The following is a 19,699-nucleotide window of genomic DNA, read 5'->3' as shown; positions in this document are numbered from 1 at the left end:
CATACTTTCCACAGAGGTTTTTACTGAGCGACTGAGGGAGGCTCCCTGGCCCGAGGGCTGGGGGCCCGGAAAGGCACTGCGGCGGCGGTGGGGTCTCCCTCCCCTATGGGGGCTGGCTTTGCAGAGACAGCTCCCCCAGCTGACCCGTCTTTGGCACTGAGCTGGGAACACCGGTGCCCTCACGCCTGGCAGTGCCAGCATCCATCTCTCGCTTCGGTTGGCCTGCCCAACCCCCGTCCCCCGTGGCAGCTGGCAGTGTAGACTGGTGGGGCGACGGCCGGCTGGGGGCTGCTTGAGAGGCTGGGCCACCCGTGGAAGGACCGCAACCCGGGCCGCCTCCCCTGCTGGCGGGTGCTCACGTTGGGAATCCAGATGGCTGCTAATAGGTATCCAATAAATTAGCTTGAAGAAGGAGAGAAGGCTGGGGACCGAGAGGGACAGGGACAACATTCTTATCATCGTTCGCTAGGAAACGCTGCACAAGTCTTTCTCCTGGCGGGCAGAAGGGGCGCAGATGATGGGCCCTGTCTGGCCGTGGGTCCCGTTTGGCTGTTTCTATGGCAGGAAGGGCGTCCCATGGGACGGGAGCCTCTGCGGGCCACTTGGGTGGTGGCAATACAGGGATGGACCATGAGGTCTCCAAGGGACGGAAGAGGAGGGGATAATGGGGGACTTGTCTCAGGAGGGAGATGCCGCACAAATGCGGAGGCTTGGCCCAGACTGGCTGGCAGTGTGAGCTGGGGCTCACCCCCTCCCCTCGCCCCCTCCCCAAAGAGAAGAAAGGACTCAGCCACCCTGCCCAGGTCACAGTCACAGTGGGGCAGGGAAAGGGGCAGGGGTGGGGCAGGCAGCAGGGGAGGACCCTCCATGTCTACTTGCCAGAAGGCGGGGACATGGAGGGGCACTCGGAGTTGCTGGCAGTCCTCTAGGCAGGGAAGGCCGGTGGCCAGGAGGCCTCGGAGGAGGGAAAGGCATGCTGGGTGTGGGGGTGAGTGGGCAGGCGCTGCTGTGTCCTTCATGTGATCCGAGGGCTTGGGGAGGGGCAAGGGCTGAGAGCCAAGCCGCGGCCCTCTGTCAGGTGGTGGCACCCTGGAGGCCTTGGCCCAGGATCTGGCAGAGCTCCTGGAGGCGCCGCTGCATCTTGGGAATGCCTGCCAGCTGCTGCTCAAGCCGCTGCTTCTCCTCAGTCAGGCTCAGGCGGGCGGCCGAGTCCAGCTTCTCGAACTTCCAGCCACCCTCCCCATCGAACTGTAGCAAGTGTGTGTGGTACTTCCTGGGCCAGGAGAGGGACAGGGATGGAGGTGCAGAGGCCGTTCAGCAGGAGACGCTTGCCGGGCAGCCCAGGGCCCTCCAATGGCAGCACCGCCCCCTCCCTGGTTGCAAAGCCATAGGAGTGTCGAATGCAAGTGGGAAGGGGGGCACCTACCATAGGGAGGGTCGGTGGGTGATGGAAAGCAGGGCAATGCCTGCATCCTTGGCTGCCTGGAAGATCTTGCCTTCCACGTCAATGCTCACAGCACTGGTACATTCATCCAGGAGGGCATACTTGGGCCTTGGGGGTGAGAGCCGAGTGGGTGAGGCTGTGGACCCTCCATTGCTGATGCCCTGGCCAGGCCCCAGCCCCCTGGTGGGAACCCTGATCCATGCACTGATCCTATCTCCTTGTGGCCCAATCCCTGCTGGGCCTGGAGCAGAGTGAGGCCTCCTAATGGTGTGGCCTCCCCCTGAAGGAGGCCCGGGGAGCAAGCACACTAAGCAGGCTCCTGGGTGGTCCCACGCAGCCCTCGGGGAGCGCCCAGGCTGCCCCTTTGTCTCTGCCACTGGCTCAGAGGGCTCCCAGGGCCTGCGGGAGCCTGACCACACAGGACAGCATGGCTCACCTGTGGTAGAACATGCGGGCCATGCCGATTCTCTGCTTCTCGCCCCCCGACAGAACGTCCTTCCAGTCACATGTGGCCTCCCAACCTGGGCAGGGGACAAGTGGGCTCTGTTCAATTCAACAAGGACTAGCAGCGTCTGCAGAGGGCCCAGCCCAGGCCCAGGCGCAGCGGGCATGATGTGCACTGTGGGCAGGCCTGGGGTCACTCAGGAGGGGCTGGGGAGCCCAGTGAGAGTGGCAGATGGCAGCACATTTGACCCCGGAGAAGGCTGTCTGCTGGGTGCGTGTGCTCTGAGTACACTAATGTCTGCAGGTGCTACCTCAACAGTCAAGAAAGGGTCGGGACCAGAATTGTGCCCCTCCAAAAAAGGTATGTGGGTGTCCTACCCCCCAGGACCTCAGAATGTGACCTTATTTGGAGACAGGGTCTTCACAGAGGTGACGAAGTTGAAGTGCGGTCGTTAGGGTGGGCCCTAATCTAATCTGACAGATGTCCTTTAAAAAGGGGACATGTGGACACACAGACACACACAGAGGGGAGACGATGAGAAGACAGGGAGAAGACAGCCGTCTACAAGCCAAGGAGAGAGGCCTGGAATGCATCCTTCCCTCAGCCCTCAAAAGGAGCCAACCCTGCCCGCGCCTTGATCTCGGACTTCTGGCCTCCGGAACTGGCAGACGGTCCGTTTCTGTTGTTTGAGGCGCCCGGTCTGTGGTGCCTCGTCACAGCAGCCCCAGCAAACTCACACAGGACCTAACGGGATGCTGAGGCCCCAGCCAATGCTTCTGTCAGTGGGCAGCAGCTGGGCTCAGCAGAGCCCCAAGGACAACTGGAGTGGTCTCTCCAGAAGGCTTCTCACCCATAGGGGCCAGGCCTTTGTGTCACCACGTGGTGCCAGTGCCTCAGCAGGCTACTTGAACAAGCGGGTGATTCACCAGAAAGGCTCCGCGTGGGGCCGGCCCGGTGGTGCAGCAGTTAAGTGCACACGTTCCGCTTTGGTGGCCCGGGGTTCGCTGGTTCGGATTGTAGGTGCGGACATGGCACCGCTTGGCACGCCATGCTGTGGTAGGCGTCCCACATATAAAGGAGAGGAAGATGGGCACGGATGTTAGCTCAGGGCCAGTCTTCCTCAGCAAAAAAGAGGATTGGCAGCAGATGTTAGCTCAGGGCTAACCTTCCTCAAAAAAAAGAAAGAAAGAAAGGCTCCTTGCCTCCTCCCTCCACTCTGCCTTCCCACAGGCCTAGAAGTTTTGGCAGGACACACGGATACCCACAAAAAAGACTACACTCCCTAGCTCACCTTGAGGTGAGGTGTGACCATATGACCGAACTCTGGCCAACGGGGTATAAGCGTAAGTGTTACGCATGTGGCAGTTTCTGGAACTTTCTTTTCTTTTCTTTTCTTTTTGAGGAAGATTAGCCCTGAGCTAACATCTGCTGCCAATCCTCCTCTTTTTGCTGAAGAAGACTGGCCCTGAGCTAACATCCATGCCCATCTTCCTCTACTTTATATGTGGGAGGCCTGCCACAGCATGGCTTTGCCAAGCGATGTGTAGGTCCACACCCAGGATCCTGAACCTGCAAACCCCGGGCCGCCCAAGCGGAGCGTGCGAACTTAACTGCTGCACCACTGGGCCGGCCCTGGAACTTTCTTTTAAAAGACAGGTGGCATGCACCATTTGCTCCTTCCCCCCACTTCCTCCATCCTATGTAATGTGATGGCCAGAGCAGCCATCTTGGACCATGAGGTGACTTTGGGAACAGAGGTCACACATAGAGCCACTCATGGGCCTTCACAGAGCAGGGCCACCCCCACCAACTGTGGTCTGCCTTCCTCGGGACTTTTATGTCACAGTAAGATAAACTTGTGAATGATTTGAGCCACTGTTGGGGGGTTCTGTTACTCACAGCTGAACTCAATGCTAACAGGTTGTGAGGGTCAGCCTCAGGGGTGCCATGGATGACAGGAGGAAGGCAGCTGGAGCAAAAGAGGTCCAGCCAGGCCAGGGGGAAGCTGGGGTGACCATGGCACCCTGGAGTGACCATGGCAACCAGGGCGACAACACCTAGGGAGAATCCTCATGGCTCATTGGCCATCCCCGGCAAACTCGCTACGGGTCCTCACAGGAGTTTCTGGCTCAGCACTGTTGCAGGGAGGGACTGGTGTGCGCCCCCTTCTACAGGTGGAGACTCTCCAGAGGTGAGGGCTTCGCTCAAAGTTGAGCTGCCCCTAGGTGGTGGAGGCAGGAGGCTGAACCCTACTGCTCCGATTTCACTCAGAAAATGGAGCCCAGGCCCGTCCCGCCGGAGGTTCCCCCAGGCGGCTGGGTCGCCCTCTCCTCCTCCTCCCCTCTGGGCACAGTGGGCATTTGCAGACAGACCTGATAAGACCCTGACCAATGCCTCCTCTTGCTACTAGCTTGTCCCTCCCTCCTGTGCTCTCCCTCCCTGGCTCAAGCCAGGAAGCAGGATGGTGGGGGCTCCCCTCTGCCTCTGCTCCTGCCATCTCCCCTCCAGGCCCTCTGCACAGACACCCTGCACTCCCCTCCTCCCCGGCTCCCCATCCAGCCCTCCAAGCGCTCCCTGCCCGCCCACAGGGTCCTCCCTGCCACCAAGCCCCAGAGCCTGGAGAGGGTGTCCCAGGCCCCGAAGGTGAGGGCCCCTGCTGGATGCCCCCTGTTGGGCCTGGCCTCCCTTCCCTAGCACACTGAGGCCACCTGGGGCCACCTGCTTACTGTCAGGTGGGGCTCTCCGGGGCATCTAGCTCTCTGGACTCCTGGACATTGGGGTGATCTTCATCTCTCAGGGGCCAAGAGGGAGGCAGGGGCAGTGGTGGCAGTGGGTTCCCTGGCTGAGTCCTGGGACCAAGGGCACTCAACTGGGGCTTGCTCCCTGTTGCTGAGAGGTGAGCTGCCCCTACCTCCTTCCCGCTGCAGGATGTGGTTCAGGTGCACGATGTCCAGAATGGCTTCCAGGTGCTGCTCTGAATAGCCCTTCCTTCGCATGTCCTCTACCGAGTCTGGGTAGATCACCTGGTCGCGCAAGGAGCCCACGGACATGTAGGGCCTGTGGGAAAGCTGCGTGTCCACTGAGGGAGGGGCCGGCCCTGCCGCCCTGCTGCTGCCCTGTGCCTGAGTGGGCTCAGTGTGGGTCCTGGCTGCCAGACTCCACAGACCCCTGCCACAAAGCCTTCCAGGCAGTGCTCGCCCCCCGTGCACTTGCACACTCATGGACACACACTCATGCATACCACACTTGTACGCATACACACTCACCCTGCACACATAGGCACACACACACATCGCAGCACACTCACAAACATGCTCACATGTGCATAAACTCACATGTGCTCACACACCACGTGCACACAGATACACTCCCCACCCCGTGTGCACATACCCATCATGCACACACACCACACAGCCGTGAAGTCGCCAGGTGAGCAGGTGGGGTGGGGTGCCAGGTGGAGGTGCCATGGCCCCTCTGACTCTGGGGGCAGCATCTTGCTGTCCTCTCCCGAGGCCCCAAGCTCTACCATCTCCTGGGTGTCAGGCTCCACAGGCCAGGGCCAGAGCTGGGGGGACTAGCTCCCCGCCTCTCCCCGTCGGCTGGGCAGGCCCCTCCGGCGGCCCGGGCACTTACCTCTGAGGAATGTAGAACATGCGCTGTGGCGGGGGCTTGTAGAGCACGCCACCGTACGTGGGCCAGAGCCCCCCAAGGATCCGGAACAGAGAGCTCTTGCCGCAGCCGTTGGGCCCCGTGATGAGCAGGTGCATGCCCTCCTCCACCTGTGGGGGCAGCAGCCGTGGTACCCAGGGGGACGTGGGCCTCTCTCCTCTCACCTGTGGCTTCTGGATAGCCTTGGAGAGCCCCCTGCACCCAGTACACGCCAAGGCTGGCAGGCAGGCCATTCTCGATCTCTTGGGAAGGGATGGCAGGGCCCAGGGTGTGAGGTCCAGGGTCCAGAGCCCTATCTGAATGCCTGTTTTGGGCCCTGGCCTGTCCCCTAAGGCCCCCACATACACCAGAGAGCATGGGGCCAGCACGAGGAGGGCCTATTCTTCCCCAGAAAGTCAACGTCACCCTCCATCCTGTACGATCCCACTTCTCTGAGATCCTAGCGTCTCAGCCTCCCCGGCAGAGCTGCTTTCCCTTCAGGAACTGCTCCAGGAAAGGCGCTTTCCTTCGAGTTCGAGGTGGACAGTACAAAGCCCCAGCTCCGCCTGCCCCCACGGCCCTCTCACAATCCTGTGGATGCTAGGGGGCCTGGAGATGACACCATGGCCCCTGGGCTCAGTGTCAAGGGCCTCAGACTCCCCAATTAGCTGATTACATGATGCCCACTGGTCTTTTGAAAATGCCTGCTGTTAGAAAAAGGCCACCCTGAGCTGTGGGGGGAATGTGCAGGGAGGAGGGTGGTCAGAGGGCAGGGAGACTGCCACCTCGGGGGCAGGGGAGAGCACAGGGCATGGAGTCAGGGCACTTGGCGCACAGCTCCCACCCCCCACAATGTTAAGTGCCCCCTTTCTCAGTGTGACGTAACAGCAAGACTAATGGCCTACTGGCCTGTGCAATCCACAGAAGATCCACGAGCGCGGCCCATGTGAACGTCCGTCTCTGGCTCACCTCAGTCAGTGTTATGGATTGAACTGTGCCTCCTCAAATTCGTATGTTGAGTCCTAACCCACAAGACCTCAGAATGTGACCTTATTTGGAAATAGAGTCTTCGCAAACGTAATTAATTAAATCGAGATGAGGTCACCCTGGAGTAGGGTGGGCCCCTAATCCAATGTGACTGGTGTCCTTATAAAAAGGGGACATTTGGACACAGAGACCTGCACATAGGGAGAATGCCATGTGAAGATGGAGGCAGATTGAGGTGAAGCCTCTGCTAGCCAAGGAATGCCAATCATGGCCAGCAACCCACCAGAAAGAAGCTGGGAGAAGTCTGGAACAGATTCTCCCTTACCACCCTCTGAAGACACCCTGATCTGGACTTCCAGCCTCCAGAACTGGGAGAGATCCACTTCTGTTGTTTGAGCCCCTCAGGTGGGGCCCAGGCCTCCCTCCATCTAGATGTGTGAGGGCCGGTCCATTGGGCCCCGGGTCCTCTGAGCAAGCAGCCCTGGGAGAGCAGCCAAGGCCCCTAGCTGGCACCATGGCTGCCTCACTCATCATCTTCCCTGCATCTCTCCCACTGTCCTTCTCACCCCCACCGCCGGCTGACTGTGGCTGGGAACTGCTCCCCTTCCGCAACATCTCCCAGCCCCAGAGGGCAGCTCCACCACCAGCTCTGCCAGGCCAGAGCTCTTGCTTAGCCCTCGAGCCCTGCTCTTCCATCCCAGTCTCCCCCGCCTCACCTCCTCGCCTTGCTCCCTAGCCAGCTGTGCCCCTGCTCACCAGGGCCTCTGGGTTTTGCCTAGTTGGGCTTCTAGCAGGCCTGCCTGGAAACCAGTCACCTTGGGTAAACCAGACATTGGCAGTTCCTCACACACACCAAGAGTGACCAGTGCCAGGGGTGACGGGGGTCACCCCACCATCCTGTGCTGTCCCTCTCAGCAGGCCCTTCCCCTCCACTTGCCTCTTCCTGCTGACGACCTGCCTGCCGCTGACCCCCTTGGCCATGTGCGCACAGTCCCTGTGGGACCTGGCCCCGAGGGCCCCCAGCTCCACACTCCTGCCACTCCACTGCCTTTTCTTGACCTGCCCTCTGCAAGAGGACTTCTTTACTACACTGCCCACCTGCCTGGAGGCTCGTAGGTGACGCTTCATGTGACTTTCGCTCTCCCCAGCGACGATGACCACCCTCCTGTGGCCCCTGCTGGCCCCTGGGGAGCTGTCTAACTGGGGACCTTTGTAACACATTAGGGCCCCCCCATGGTGGGGCTTCCTAGAGGGAAAGGCCCCTGATTTACCTCTGGTTTTCAGTGCTCACCCAAGAGCTCAGGGAATATTGGTTGAATGAATGAATGAAAGACTCTCACTTCTTCCCTTGCCCCCACCAATGAAGGGTCTCCTCTTCATTCCATCGCTCCCTGACTCTGTCCAAAGCCCTAGCTGGGGACACAGAAGACTGGTAGACATCCACCACCAGGGCTTCCTTTCCACAGACAGCCTGTGTAGTGGCTGAGAGCCCTCCCACTGGGCTAGGGTGTGCCCAGCACAGACACCTGCACTGGGGGCTTCTCAAAGCAGATGGGTGGGACACAAGCTTAGGCTGGGGGAAGGCTCTCTCTTCTGCCACAGTTGGACTTGAACCAGAGTTCCCAAGTCCTGGGCTTCTCTGGGACGGAGTGGGTTGAGAGGGCTGGCAACGATAGGCCCAGGAACCCTTGGGTGACCCTTGGCCAATCCTGCAATCACTAGTCTCTTTTATCAACTCTGACTCTATTGCCCTGGGACCACAGTCAGAGACACGTTGGTCTTTCACTTCCACCTTAGCCTGCCTGTTGTGTAGATCTAGGGACGATGGCTATTGACACACAGGTGGGCCAGCCAGGCCAGGTGCCAAGGGCTGGGGCTTGCAGATTCAGAAGGCCAGGCCCGGGTGCCAGGGCTCAGCCCAGCCCAGCCCAGTCTGCGCTTCTTGGTTGGGCGCTCCCCTCCCCGACTCGACCTACCCTGATGTTGAGGCTGGCCACCACCACCTCTCCTGTGGGTGTGATGATGGGGATGTTCTCACAAACAATTCCCTGCTCCACATCCACCACTCGGCCTGGAGAGAGAACACAAGGAAGGAAGAGTGGGAGGAGTAGTCCTCCCTCTGCTTTCTGGGAGGTTCCATGTGCCCTCTCACCCTCAACAGCATGCCAGTGTGTGGTCGATGGCCCCGCCAGTGTCTAGTGCTGTGCTCTGGGCGGGGGAGGAGCAAAACCATTTCTCTGGCCTCTGGAACCCAAGGCATGGGGTCCACTCCTGCTCTGCTGCCCTTCGCTCCTGGAACCATCTTAACGGCAGCTCCGACACGCAGGCCCCTCTTCCACAGCACCCTGGCCCCTACTCTGGTGTGGCTGAGTGATCCCCTCCACTCAGAGACCATGTCCCCCTCTTTTGCAAAGAGAAATCCTGGCCCGTGCACCCGAAAAGAACTGGGTGAGTGAGGATGTTGGCCAGCAGTGACTGCTCTGGGAAGGGAGGCTGTAGGAGCCACAGCTTGCCCAGGAAGCCCGCCCGGGGGGCACAGCTCAAAGACCCTGCACTCTGGGTGGTGCTGGGAGGTGCCTGCGGTGGGAGGGCAGGGACCAGAGAGGCCTCTGCGGGGAGGGCACCCTTACCTCGGATCTGCAAGGGTCCCTCCACACGGACACCAGACTTTACCATGGCTCCGGGCCCTGCCTGAGTGTCCTCGGGCTCCCCAGGCCGCTTGAAACGGCAGTGCCGGACATCTTCGAATACCTGGAACATCTCATGTACCCGGGCTGTGTAGCCGGCCAGCTCTGTCACCTGCAGGGAGGGCGGCCCTGGCTCAGCTCCTGCCAGCCGAGGGTGGGACAGGTGGCATGGCAGGGGCGAGGGCTGGGCTGGGCGGGGGGAGTACCTCCTTGTAGGATGACATGATCCGCTCAATGGCATCAGCAGCAGCTGTGAGGAGGTTGCGGGCTATGGTGAAAGCTTCTGTGCGCTCGCTCACCAGTTCCTCCTCCCTCATCTCTGAGGCTGCCTTCTTCAAGGCCTCTGAGTCTGCAGAGCACAGTGGAGGGGAGGGGCGGGGACACTGGAAAATCAATACTGACCCACTGGGGCAAAGATGAGTCTCTCTAGCAAGTGATACTGGGACACTGGGTATCCACACACAAAAGAACGACCCCTCTCTCAGCCCCCCACAGCTACTCAAAGTGGAGCACCAGCCTGCAGGGCAGAGCAAGGACTATAAATCTCCTAGAAGGAAGTGGGGGTAAAGCTTTGTGACCTGGGATTAGGTAGGGCTCCTTAAATATGACACCAAAAGCACAAGCAACAAAAGCAAAACAGGTAAATGAGCTTTAACAAAATTTAAAACTTTTGGGCACCAAAAGAAACCATCAAGAAAGTGAAAAGACAACCTATGGGCTGGGAGAAAATACCTGCCACTCATAGATCTGAGAAGGGTCTAGTATCCAGAACATAGAAAGAACCTTTTCTTTTCTTTTCTTTTTTTGAGGAAGATTAGCCCTGAGCTAACATCTGCTGCCAATCTTCCTCTTTTTGCTGAGGAAGACTGGCCCTGAGCTAACATCTGTGCCCATCTTCCTCTACTTTATATGTGGGATGCCTGCCACAGCATGGCTTGCCAAGTGGTGCCATGCCTGCACCCAGGATCCGAACTGGCAAACCCTGGGCTGCCGAAGCAGAATGTGCGAACTTAACCGCTGCACCACTGGGCCAGCCCCAGAAAGAACCTTTTCAATTCAGCAACAGAGAAACAAACGACCCAAGTAAACAATGGGCAAAGGATCTGAATAGACATTTCTATTGTATATACTATCACGTATACGTCCAGGAGAAACAAAAATATATGTCCAGGCAAAGACCTGAACAAAATGATCACAGCAGCATTCTTCATAATAGCCCAAAGGTGGAAACAGCCCAGCTGTCCATCAGCAGGTGACTGGATAAACGAAGTGTGGTGTGTCCATCCGATGGAAGGTTATTCCGCCATAAAAAGGGGTGAAGTTCTGCCACATGCTACACCATGGATGGACCTTGGAAACATGCTGAGAGAAAGGAGCCAGACACAAAAGGCCGTAGATCGCATGATTCCATTCCTATGAAAGGTCCAGAAGACGCAAATCCGTGGAAACAGAAAAGAGACGAGGGGCTGCCAGGGGCTGGGGGGTGGGGATCTGGGGGAGAGACTGCTAATGGGTTGAGGGTTTCTTTTTGGGGTGATGACAATGATCTGGACTTAGAGGTGATGGTTGCACAACTCTGTGAATACATTAAAAACCACTGAATCGTACACTTTAAAAGGCTAAATTACATCTCAACCATGTGGATAAAAACCGAACCCCGAGGCATTTGGCTTTCTTTCTTGGTACCACCAACCCTTCCCCTAGACTGCCCCGGCCCTGTGTCCTGTACCACTGATGGCAGCCCCTCTCGGAGCCATGCCTGCACTGGCGTCCAACACCTGGAGCTATTGCAGCCCCGAGCCTCTTGAACATGAATATTTCCCTTTGGACCTCCACTGCTGCCTCCTTTTTCCCCTCTCTCTCTCCTCAGTGCTGTATCCTGTGGCCTCCCTGAGAACGGCTGGCCATCTTCGACGCCCTCATCTCTCCCCGGGGGTCTGCTCCTGTCTTGATTTGTTTTTCTCTCTCAGTCGAGGCTTCAGAGTTGCTCACTTTGATCCTCTCTTGTCAATGGCCTTGATTCCCTTGACCCTTGGATTCCCCAAAGGGGCAGAGCTTTTAAACAAGGAATGTTCTGGCAATGGTGATGGGGGGTAAGGGGGAGGCCAACTCTGAGGGTCCTGGGGTGTGGGTGAGTGAGCGGTGCCCATTGTAGGTATCCATGGGAAGCCGGGGCTCCCGTGGCCGAAGTGGTGGGAAGGAAGGTTCTGTGAAGAGCCCAAAGACTCGATCCAGGGATATACATCTATCTGAGGTGGGAGCTCCAGGGATACAATGGCAGGGGAGGGGTGGGAGCGGGTGGGAAGTCAGCTCAGGGCAGATGGCTTCCAAAGCCGTGTGAATGCTGTGCAGGCTGGAAAGGGAATGGGGCCTTCCTTCCCACCGTGACCTCAGGGACACAGCCCCCTAGAAGGCAAGGGGGACACAAGCCCTCCTCCCTGGATGTGCTGAGACCTGGACAGACACAAAGGGAAAGAGTCTGCAGGTGCTCAGGGCATCCTGGTAACAGCTGGCACCTCCCCAGGGACAGAACTAACTGCCCTCCGCAGCCTGCCTTGGAGCCTCAGCAGCTATGACCAGGGCCCCTGGCAGCTGTTCCCACCCAGGCCGCCCCTCTCCTGGCCCTCCAGCTGCGCAGTGCCAGCAGGCCAGCAGCATAAAGGTAGCTCCATCTTGCCCAGTTGATGAGTGCCTGCCTCCTCCCACCAGTCCCCAGTGCTCTCAGCCTCCCTGAAGCACCTGGAGCCCTCACTAGCTGTCGGGGACTGGGGACACAGCAGGGACAAAACAGACAAAAGTCCCCACCGTCATTGAGCTCACAGTCCGAAGTGGCAGAGAGATGACAAACCAGATAGATATGTGGAAAAGATAGGGTGTTCAGTGCTTGGGAGCGCAGAGAGGTGGGGGAGGGGAAGAGAAAGGCAGGGCGTGATCAGGGCAGGCCTCATCTAGAAGGGGCCTGGGAGCCAAGCTCTGACAGAGGGAGGGAGGGGGCCACCGGACGTCATTGGAAAGAGCATTCCTGGCAGAGCCAGCAGCATGTGCAAAGGCCCTGAGACAGAAGCATTGGGGGAATAAAAGGGGGGCCAGTAAGACAAAAGTGGAGCGAGCAAGAGGGCTGGGATGAAAATGTTTCACATTTTCTCAAGTAACTGACTCTAAGGGCCATGAGGCTGGAGACAGGGGCTCATGCTTCTCTGAATCACCCATGAAGCCTGGCACAGCAGAGGCTCTAAAAAGTCCTAGGCCTTCAGAGGAGGAAGAGGCCTCAGGGACTAGACAGGTCAGCAGTGCCCAGTGCTAGCCAGAGAGGGAAGCGGCTGCAGGGGCTTCCTCACTGAAATCACAGGTTGATTTCCTCATGGGTCCCTCCCCAGGCTCTGGGCCAGGTGTGCTGACTGGGTCCTAAATTGAATTAAGGCCACTGTTTGTGTTGGCCCATTGGTGGAAAGTAACTACCCCCCTGCCATGGGATCTTTCGTCTTGGGGGGTCTTCCATAGAGGGACAGATAGCTGAGGGTATGGAAGTCCCAAGGTAGAGAAGCCAACAGGGAAAGAATCAAAGAGACTTCTGGTTCTGAAGTCAGGCTCTCTTTCCTTATGTATAACTGAAAACCCTCTTACTACCAAGCCGCATAAACTATAACACCTTTTAAAGCAGAACCGGGCTCCAAGGAAAGCAAGGGAAATTCCCAGGAGCAAAAAGAGCAGCCAGCAGCCAGGGACTCCTGTGAAATCATCAGAGATGGAGGAGACAGGGCAGCTTCTTTCATGTCGCTGGGGCCCTAGGTGAGGGGAACAAAAGTCTCCTCTAAGAATCTGCAATTACGTGTCTGGGGTTCAAAGGAATAGTCCCTCCAAGTTCAGGAACCCTCCTCCCTGAGCTGAGAAGTTAACATGCAAATTGCCTCCAACTGGTTGATTACCGGGAGTGCATGACCAAAACAGAAGCCAAGATGCCGGGGAGGTCAGGCCCAGGGGCTCCCAGGGAAGTCTGGCTGCAAAACCCACAAGGACCCTAAGTGTAGAGCAGCAGAGAGAAGATAAAGCTGGCTTAGACTCCCAAGAATTCAGCTAACTGAAGAGTTGGATAGAGACCACTGAATAAGTACGATTAATATGATACACAGCATAAAAGGGGCAGTCAAAAAGAGGAGAAAAGCAGACACAGACACAAGCAGTTTGAAATTTCTATTTGAAAAAGAAAATTTCTCTTTTCAAATTTCTATTTAAAAGAGAATCAGGGGCCGGCTGAGTGGCACAGCGGTTAAGCACGCACGTTCCGCTTCAGCGGCCCGGGGTTTGACAGTTCAGATCCTCAGTGCGGACATTGCACCGCTTGGCAAGCCATGCTGTGACAGGCGTCCCAAATATAAAGGAGAGGAAGATGGGCACGGATGTTAGCTCAGGGCCAGTCTTCCTCAGCAAAAAGAGGAAGATTGGCAACAGATGTTAGCTCAGGGCTAATCTTCCCCCCCAAAAAAAGAGAATCAAATAGAATTTTATAGAAATAATCACTGAAATTAAAAAAAAATCAAATTAGATGTAGCCAAAGAGAAAACTGGTGAATGAGCAAGCAAGACGATCTGAGGAAACCTCCCAGAATTCAGCAGTGATAGTGCTAGATGGGGACCAGCAAAGAGAGATGAAGAGCCGCAAAGGAGAGAGTGAGAAGTCAGCGCGTGTCCAGCAGGAGTTCTAGGAGGAAAGAGTAAAAGAGCAAGAGCGAGGCGATATTTGAAAAGATAACGGCCGAGAATTTTCCAGAGCGATTGAAAAATCTGAATATTCAAAGGATATACAAGTCCGAAGGAGGATAAACAGAAAGCCACAGGTAAACACTTCAGAGCGAAACTGCAGAATGCCAAAGAGAAAAGTCTAAAAGTAACGAGAGAGACAATGCAGGCTGTCCAGGGCGCCCAAAGTTGATAACAGACTTTCCAACAGAGACAATGGAATATTGTCAACGGGCCAAGAGAAAATAACTATCCGCCTCGACTCCCACACCCAACCAAACTTTAGTTTGGGAAAAAGGGTAAAATAAGACATTTCAGACAACAAAATAATTGCGAAGTTCCCATTCTCTTGCAGAAAGAACTTCTAAAAGATGTCTATTGGGAAGAAGGTACCTGGGCTTCGGGAAAGGACTGGTGAGCAAAGGAGTCAGTAAACACGGGGGTGAATGGAGATGCGTGTCGACCTAATAAAGCCAGAGCCGAGGATCGAACAACAGGAAAGCCAGCTGGATGCCGGGCTCCGCTGGTGTGTCAGCCAGGCCAGTCCTGAGTTAAAGCGGTCTAACGGCCTGGCGGAGGAGGAGCTATTGACCAACCCAGACTCCTCAGGTCTGCACGTGAACCTTTCAAAGGGCAGCCTCAAAAAGACTAAGAATGGAATGAATACGTTGCAAATGAGTAAAGGAACAAAATGGGAATCCTGATGACCCAAGTGCTAAAGCCAGGGGCAGAACAGGCTTTCCAGTCTCCGTGTCATCCGCCGACCCCCAGCCTTAGGGTGGAGGTCTCTACCCTCTGCAACGTCCCAGAGCTGTTCAGGCATGGGAAAGCCAAGGCCTGAGCGATGAAGGGGCTTGCTTGAGGTACTTCCCCATCCTCCCACCTCCAAGTTACAGTTGAGCTGAGGACAAGGACAGGTGGGCAATGGTACATGCACCTGGTGAAGGGACATAGAGTGTTCCTGAGTTGCAGTCCCCGGGCTCAGCTGAGTGGTACCAAGGAGCGTGAGACGCTGTAAAGGGGAGATGCACGCAGGCGGAAGGCAACAAGGAGCTGTGGGAGAGTGTGACCCCTGGTGATCTCAAGGATGCCAGCCGGGATTCATGGCCTCAGCAGCAGAAGGGGCAGGCAGGAGGGATGAGTGCTGGGCCCTCCCAAGCCTAGCACCCAGTGGTCCAGGAGCACAGGGCCGCTGCCCCACCCCCTGGGAGCCCTGGCGCTCACCTGCCTCTGAGTAGCCAGTGGCGGTGATTATGGGGACGGCCACCATAAGCAGGCCTGAGGCGCTCCACACATACTTCATGAGGAACTGCTCCAGCATGACATACCACAGGCGTTCTAGAAGGATGAGGTTGATCTGCGAAGCCAGGTCCTGGTAGGAGTGCTGCAGTAGGGCCAGCTCCACCTGCAGGGGAAGGGAGGACAGAGAGAGACTGAGAGCCCTCGTGGTAACTACCGTCAGGGTGACAGCAAGAGGCCCCAAGTGCCGTGCAGACACGCTATGCCATTTGATGGCCATGACAAGGTTGAGAGCTGGGGTTATGACTGGACTGCGTTTACAGGGGACAGGTCTTAAATTCGGGGGGCGGGTACGGGATTGCCTGACATCCCAGCACTAGGGTACAACAGTGGTGAAGAAGGGACTTAACTCCCCCTTCTGAGGCCCACTCCGTCCCCATTTCCACTACCTCTCTCCTTGGGACACTCTCCATGCCCCTCTTTGCCCTGGACAGCTTCTGCACTTGGGCTGAGGGTAGCCACCTTGCCCTTTTCTTTGGGCAACTGCCGGGGGCTCCCTGAACTGAGCAAGGGGCAGCACAGAAAAGCAAAGGCAGAACTCAGTTTTGAAGAATGTGATTCACCAGTCTCTATCTACTTAGGCCCCGCCTCCCCCTACTACCCCACCCTTCTTCCGGGTGAGAAACTTGCACTGCATTCATTCTCCCACTGGAACCTGGAGGGCACGCTCCAAGCCAGTCCCTGCAGGCCTTGCCCCCTAATGGGCAGCCCCATGCCCAGCCTGGCTCTTGTCGTCACCTCGGGCCAGCTGAAGACTCCAGCCCACTGGCTCAGCAGTGGGGTTGGCCTCCTCTGCCCTCCCCTCTCCCTTCCTGCATGGGCCTCCATCCACCATCTCAGGATGGGGACAGGTAGGAAAAGGGCCCTGTGCAGGGCCTGGAAAAGAGAGAGTAGGAAAGGGAGTGGGAGAAAAAGAGGCTCCCCGTGGTAGCACGGGGGCTGGAGGTGTCAGGAAGTGGGCACAACAAGGTGGTGATTGGGTCATGGATGTCTTGGCTCAGTGCAGGGGTGCACATGCCAGCCCTGCCTTCCCAGCCCCGCCTGACAGCAGCTGCCCAGCCTGGCCCCGATTCCTCTGCCAAGTACTTCCACACCATTTGATCCTCACCACGTCCCGTTGCACGTGTACTCTCGTGTCCGTTGTACAGGAGGCCTCTGAAGCCCAGAGAGGCAAAGTGACCTGCCCAAGCTCACACAGCCTGGAGGTAGCAAGAGGTTTGGAATTTGGACCACACTGGCAGGGCCACTAGGAGAATCAGATTCCTGTAAATGATGCTTTGACTTATTAAGAAAGGTTTACAGTCTCCTCAAGGCAACAAGAGGTTGTGTGTGTGTGAGTCTAAATAAGCCTCCTTGTTGAAATCCCAGTAATAACAGGATACCCTGCAGTCTGCCCTCCAGCTAGCCAGTCACCTCTGCCCCTACCTGTTAATCTGAGCCTGGGCCACTGTCCATCGGGACATCAGCTAGTGGGACTGGAGTGAGCCACCTGTCTGCATAGTAAGAGTAACCCATGGGGGCCTGTCACTCCACACAGCTTTCCAGCTCTTTGGTTCAGGCCTAAACAGACAGGCCGTGGACGCACACTGGGGCCCTCCCTCCTGGGCCAGGGAATCCTACTGGTGAACGTGCTATTTCCTGAAGCTAGCCTGGAGGAAGTCCTCCAAAGGGCCAGTGATCTCTCTTCTGTCCCCACCATCCAGGGCCACATAGCTTGGCTTTGCCTCAAGCCCAGGCTCCCGTTCCTGAGGTGAACCCTCCTCCTCAGAGCACCCTGGCAACCCAGGCTCGTGCTGGGAGCTGGCAGGAGTGCCAGCCAGGGCTGACAATGTAGCTGCGGGTAATGTGCCAAGCGCCTCACCCAAGGCCATGGCGGCCTGCCAAGGCCCTGCAGCCCAGCGTGCGGGAGAGGAGGAGATTAGAGGGGGTTGCAGCTGCAGACCAGGCGCTTTCTCTCCTAATCTGGAGCCCGGCCCACGCCCAGGATGGGCCCTCTCCGCGGAGTTCAGGAACAAGCCTTTTTTAAAAATCAGGGACAAGTCTGCCTCTCCACCCAATGCTCAGCCAATGAGACAAGTTCTGGGCGCAAGAGGCCACCTGACTCAGGGAGGACATACAGGCCTTCAGGAGATGGGTGCCATTGGGCCCCTCCCCCGTGAAGCACTCAGAACTGAAACCAGAGTCTCAGAGAGCAGGGCCTGAGGCAGCTGCAACCCCAAGCACGAGGAAGAGGAGTGGCCAAGGCAAGATAAAGAGAGCACTGGCCTGGAGTAACCTTTCCCAGCACCAGGCTCTCGGCAGGGGGCCCCCAGCCAGGCCCTGGCCTGACCTGCCGGGGAGCTAGGCGCCTGGGACCCGGGCGGAAGGGCGGCCACGCTGGGCGGGCAGGAAGTGCATCCCGCCGCAGTGGCAGCCTGGGCCCGGCATCCCTGGCCCGGGACCTCGGGGAGGAGGTTGAGCCAGCAGCCAGGCCAGCCCGTGGGCTCAGGCGTGGGAGGGCTTGACCTGGAGCTCCGAGCTAGTGCCGCGCGAGCGCCGCCACCGCTGTAGCTGTGGCGCTAGGCGCTGCTCATTAACCTCCGCTTGGGCTGAGTCATGCCCATAATACCCGCCTGCCTGGCCGGCCAACTCAGCCGGACGCTGGCCTTCAAAGGGCCCAGAGGCCCAGGAGAGGCCAGGCAGCAGGCCGCGTCCCACCGTCCCTGCTTCCTGATGGTAGGAGCCTCCTGGCCGGCTGCAAGAGTGGGGTGAGCCAGGAGCTCTAGCAGCTCAGACTGCTAGGATCCGCAGCTCCAAGGCCAGGACAACCTTACCGAGGAGGAGAGGAAGCAGAAGTGGCCTGGAGCATGCAGCCAGCCGGCCCACAGCAGTCCCCACCCAGCCTTCCTGCTTCTCCATTTCTGTGCCTAAGTCTAGGCTGCGCAATGCCCTGGCTGTCCCTAGCCTCCCTTTCTCGTGGCCTGCCCACACCCCTGGCATCAGTCTTAACCAGCCCTGGGCTGTCCCCACCATCCATGGCTGCCTGTTCCCAGGCCTCCCAGCCACAGGCTTTCCTCTGTGCTCAGGACCTCAACCTGCCCCACCTCGTGGCCCCCATAGAAGGCGATCTCCTCTGAGTTGGCCACCACTCGAGAGTGCATGTAGCGTAGCTCCCCTTTCCGCCGTGCCTCCTCTGCCACCAGCTCCCCAAACTTGGGTGAGAAGGCTCGCAGCACGTTGGCTGTGAGGAAGACCACGAGGCCAGCAATGGCCGAGGGCCAGGCTGTGCCGGCCCCGCGGGAGCGGGCTGCTCGAAGCAGGGTGTAGGCGGTCACGGCCACATCCAGGAGCGGCTTGGTCAGGTTGGAGTAGAGGTGGGCCACAGAGGCAGCAAAGGCCACGACATCCTCCGTCAGGGACTGGTCAGGGTTGCGAAGCCGCCCGTCCATGTTGCTGACTCGGTAGTAGGTCTGCTGGGAGAAGTAGAGGCTGTAGGCGTGGGCCACTAGACGGCTGCGAAAAGACAGGGCCAGCTGACCCTCCAGGTAGCGGATGGCACTGTTGATGAAGGTGGCAGGGAGGGCGATGAGAAGCCACTGTAAGAGCTGCCAGCCAAAGGCCTGTGGGTCCTTGCGCACGATGCAGCGGGCCAGCCGGCCGTCCAGGCGGGCCACATATACTGACAAGAAAGTCCGGCTCACCAGGGTGGCTGAGTGCAGTGCCAGCAGCCCCGTCTCCCGGCAGAGGATCTTGGGGAAGAGTAGCCGCAGGAGCCACAAGAGTCGCTGCAAGAACACCCGGTTCACACCGGCCTTGGCTGCGACGGCTGCTGTGGCGCCGGACACCTCCTGTGTGGACTCCCCTGCTGGCACCTGGGGGCCCCTGGCTGGAGCCAGGCACTGCCGCACCAGGGGGTAGATTTTGTGGGCTCCATAGGCCGTGAGGGCCAGGACCACAGCTGTGCGCTTCAGCGTGGTCACCCGCGAGGGCTGGGGGGTGGAGAGCACCGGCATATCACCTGGGCTGGACGCACGGGGTTGGGACTGGTGCCTGAGGCAGCAGTCAAGGCAGGTGGCTGGAAAGGTTGTTGCTCTGACCCTGGGTTCGTTGTCTAGGCAACTGGAAACCTTGCAGTGGTCCCTGAGACTGTCGCTTTAGGCCACTGGGGCGGTGCTGGGGCCCCTGGTGCCGTGGGCTCAGGGCCCTCCAGGGTCGTGGGCTCTTCAGGCAGCCGAGGTGAAGGAACTTGTCAGTCCCCTAGCCTCTGGGGTCAGAGCCTCGAGAGGTCTCAGACAGGGAGGACGTCTCTTCCTCTCCACCTCCACCTCCTCGCTCTCTTCTTACCCTGGTGGCGCCCCTCCCCGGGGCACCAGGCACGTCCGTCCGCTCCGCCGCCTGGCTGAAACGACAGTGACTCCGCCACTCCCCCAGAATCTCCACCCACCCCCCCTCTCGCCAGGGGCTAGTCGGGGGA

General features: G+C 58.3%; 1 protein-coding gene across 1 annotated transcript; it reads right to left on the bottom strand.

Moving 5' to 3' along the window:
* ABCD1 (ATP binding cassette subfamily D member 1) lies at positions 1-19,643 on the bottom strand. The gene is made up of 10 exons (XM_014834131.3): positions 18,330-19,643; positions 15,172-15,352; positions 9,418-9,560; positions 9,155-9,323; positions 8,501-8,595; positions 5,523-5,668; positions 4,801-4,946; positions 1,881-1,965; positions 1,427-1,552; positions 1-1,273 (listed from the first exon to the last, which is right to left on the bottom strand). The coding sequence occupies exons 1-10, from the start codon at positions 19,236-19,238 to the stop codon at positions 1,075-1,077; spliced, it is 2,199 nt and encodes a 732-aa protein (XP_014689617.1). The 5' UTR covers positions 19,239-19,643; the 3' UTR covers positions 1-1,074.
* Positions 19,644-19,699: the final 56 nt, after the last annotated feature.

The sequence above is a fragment of the Equus asinus genome, chromosome X (assembly GCF_041296235.1).
Source record: "Equus asinus isolate D_3611 breed Donkey chromosome X, EquAss-T2T_v2, whole genome shotgun sequence".
NCBI classification, from domain to species: domain Eukaryota; kingdom Metazoa; phylum Chordata; class Mammalia; order Perissodactyla; family Equidae; genus Equus; species Equus asinus.
This window is presented reverse-complemented; position numbering and strand designations above follow the sequence as displayed.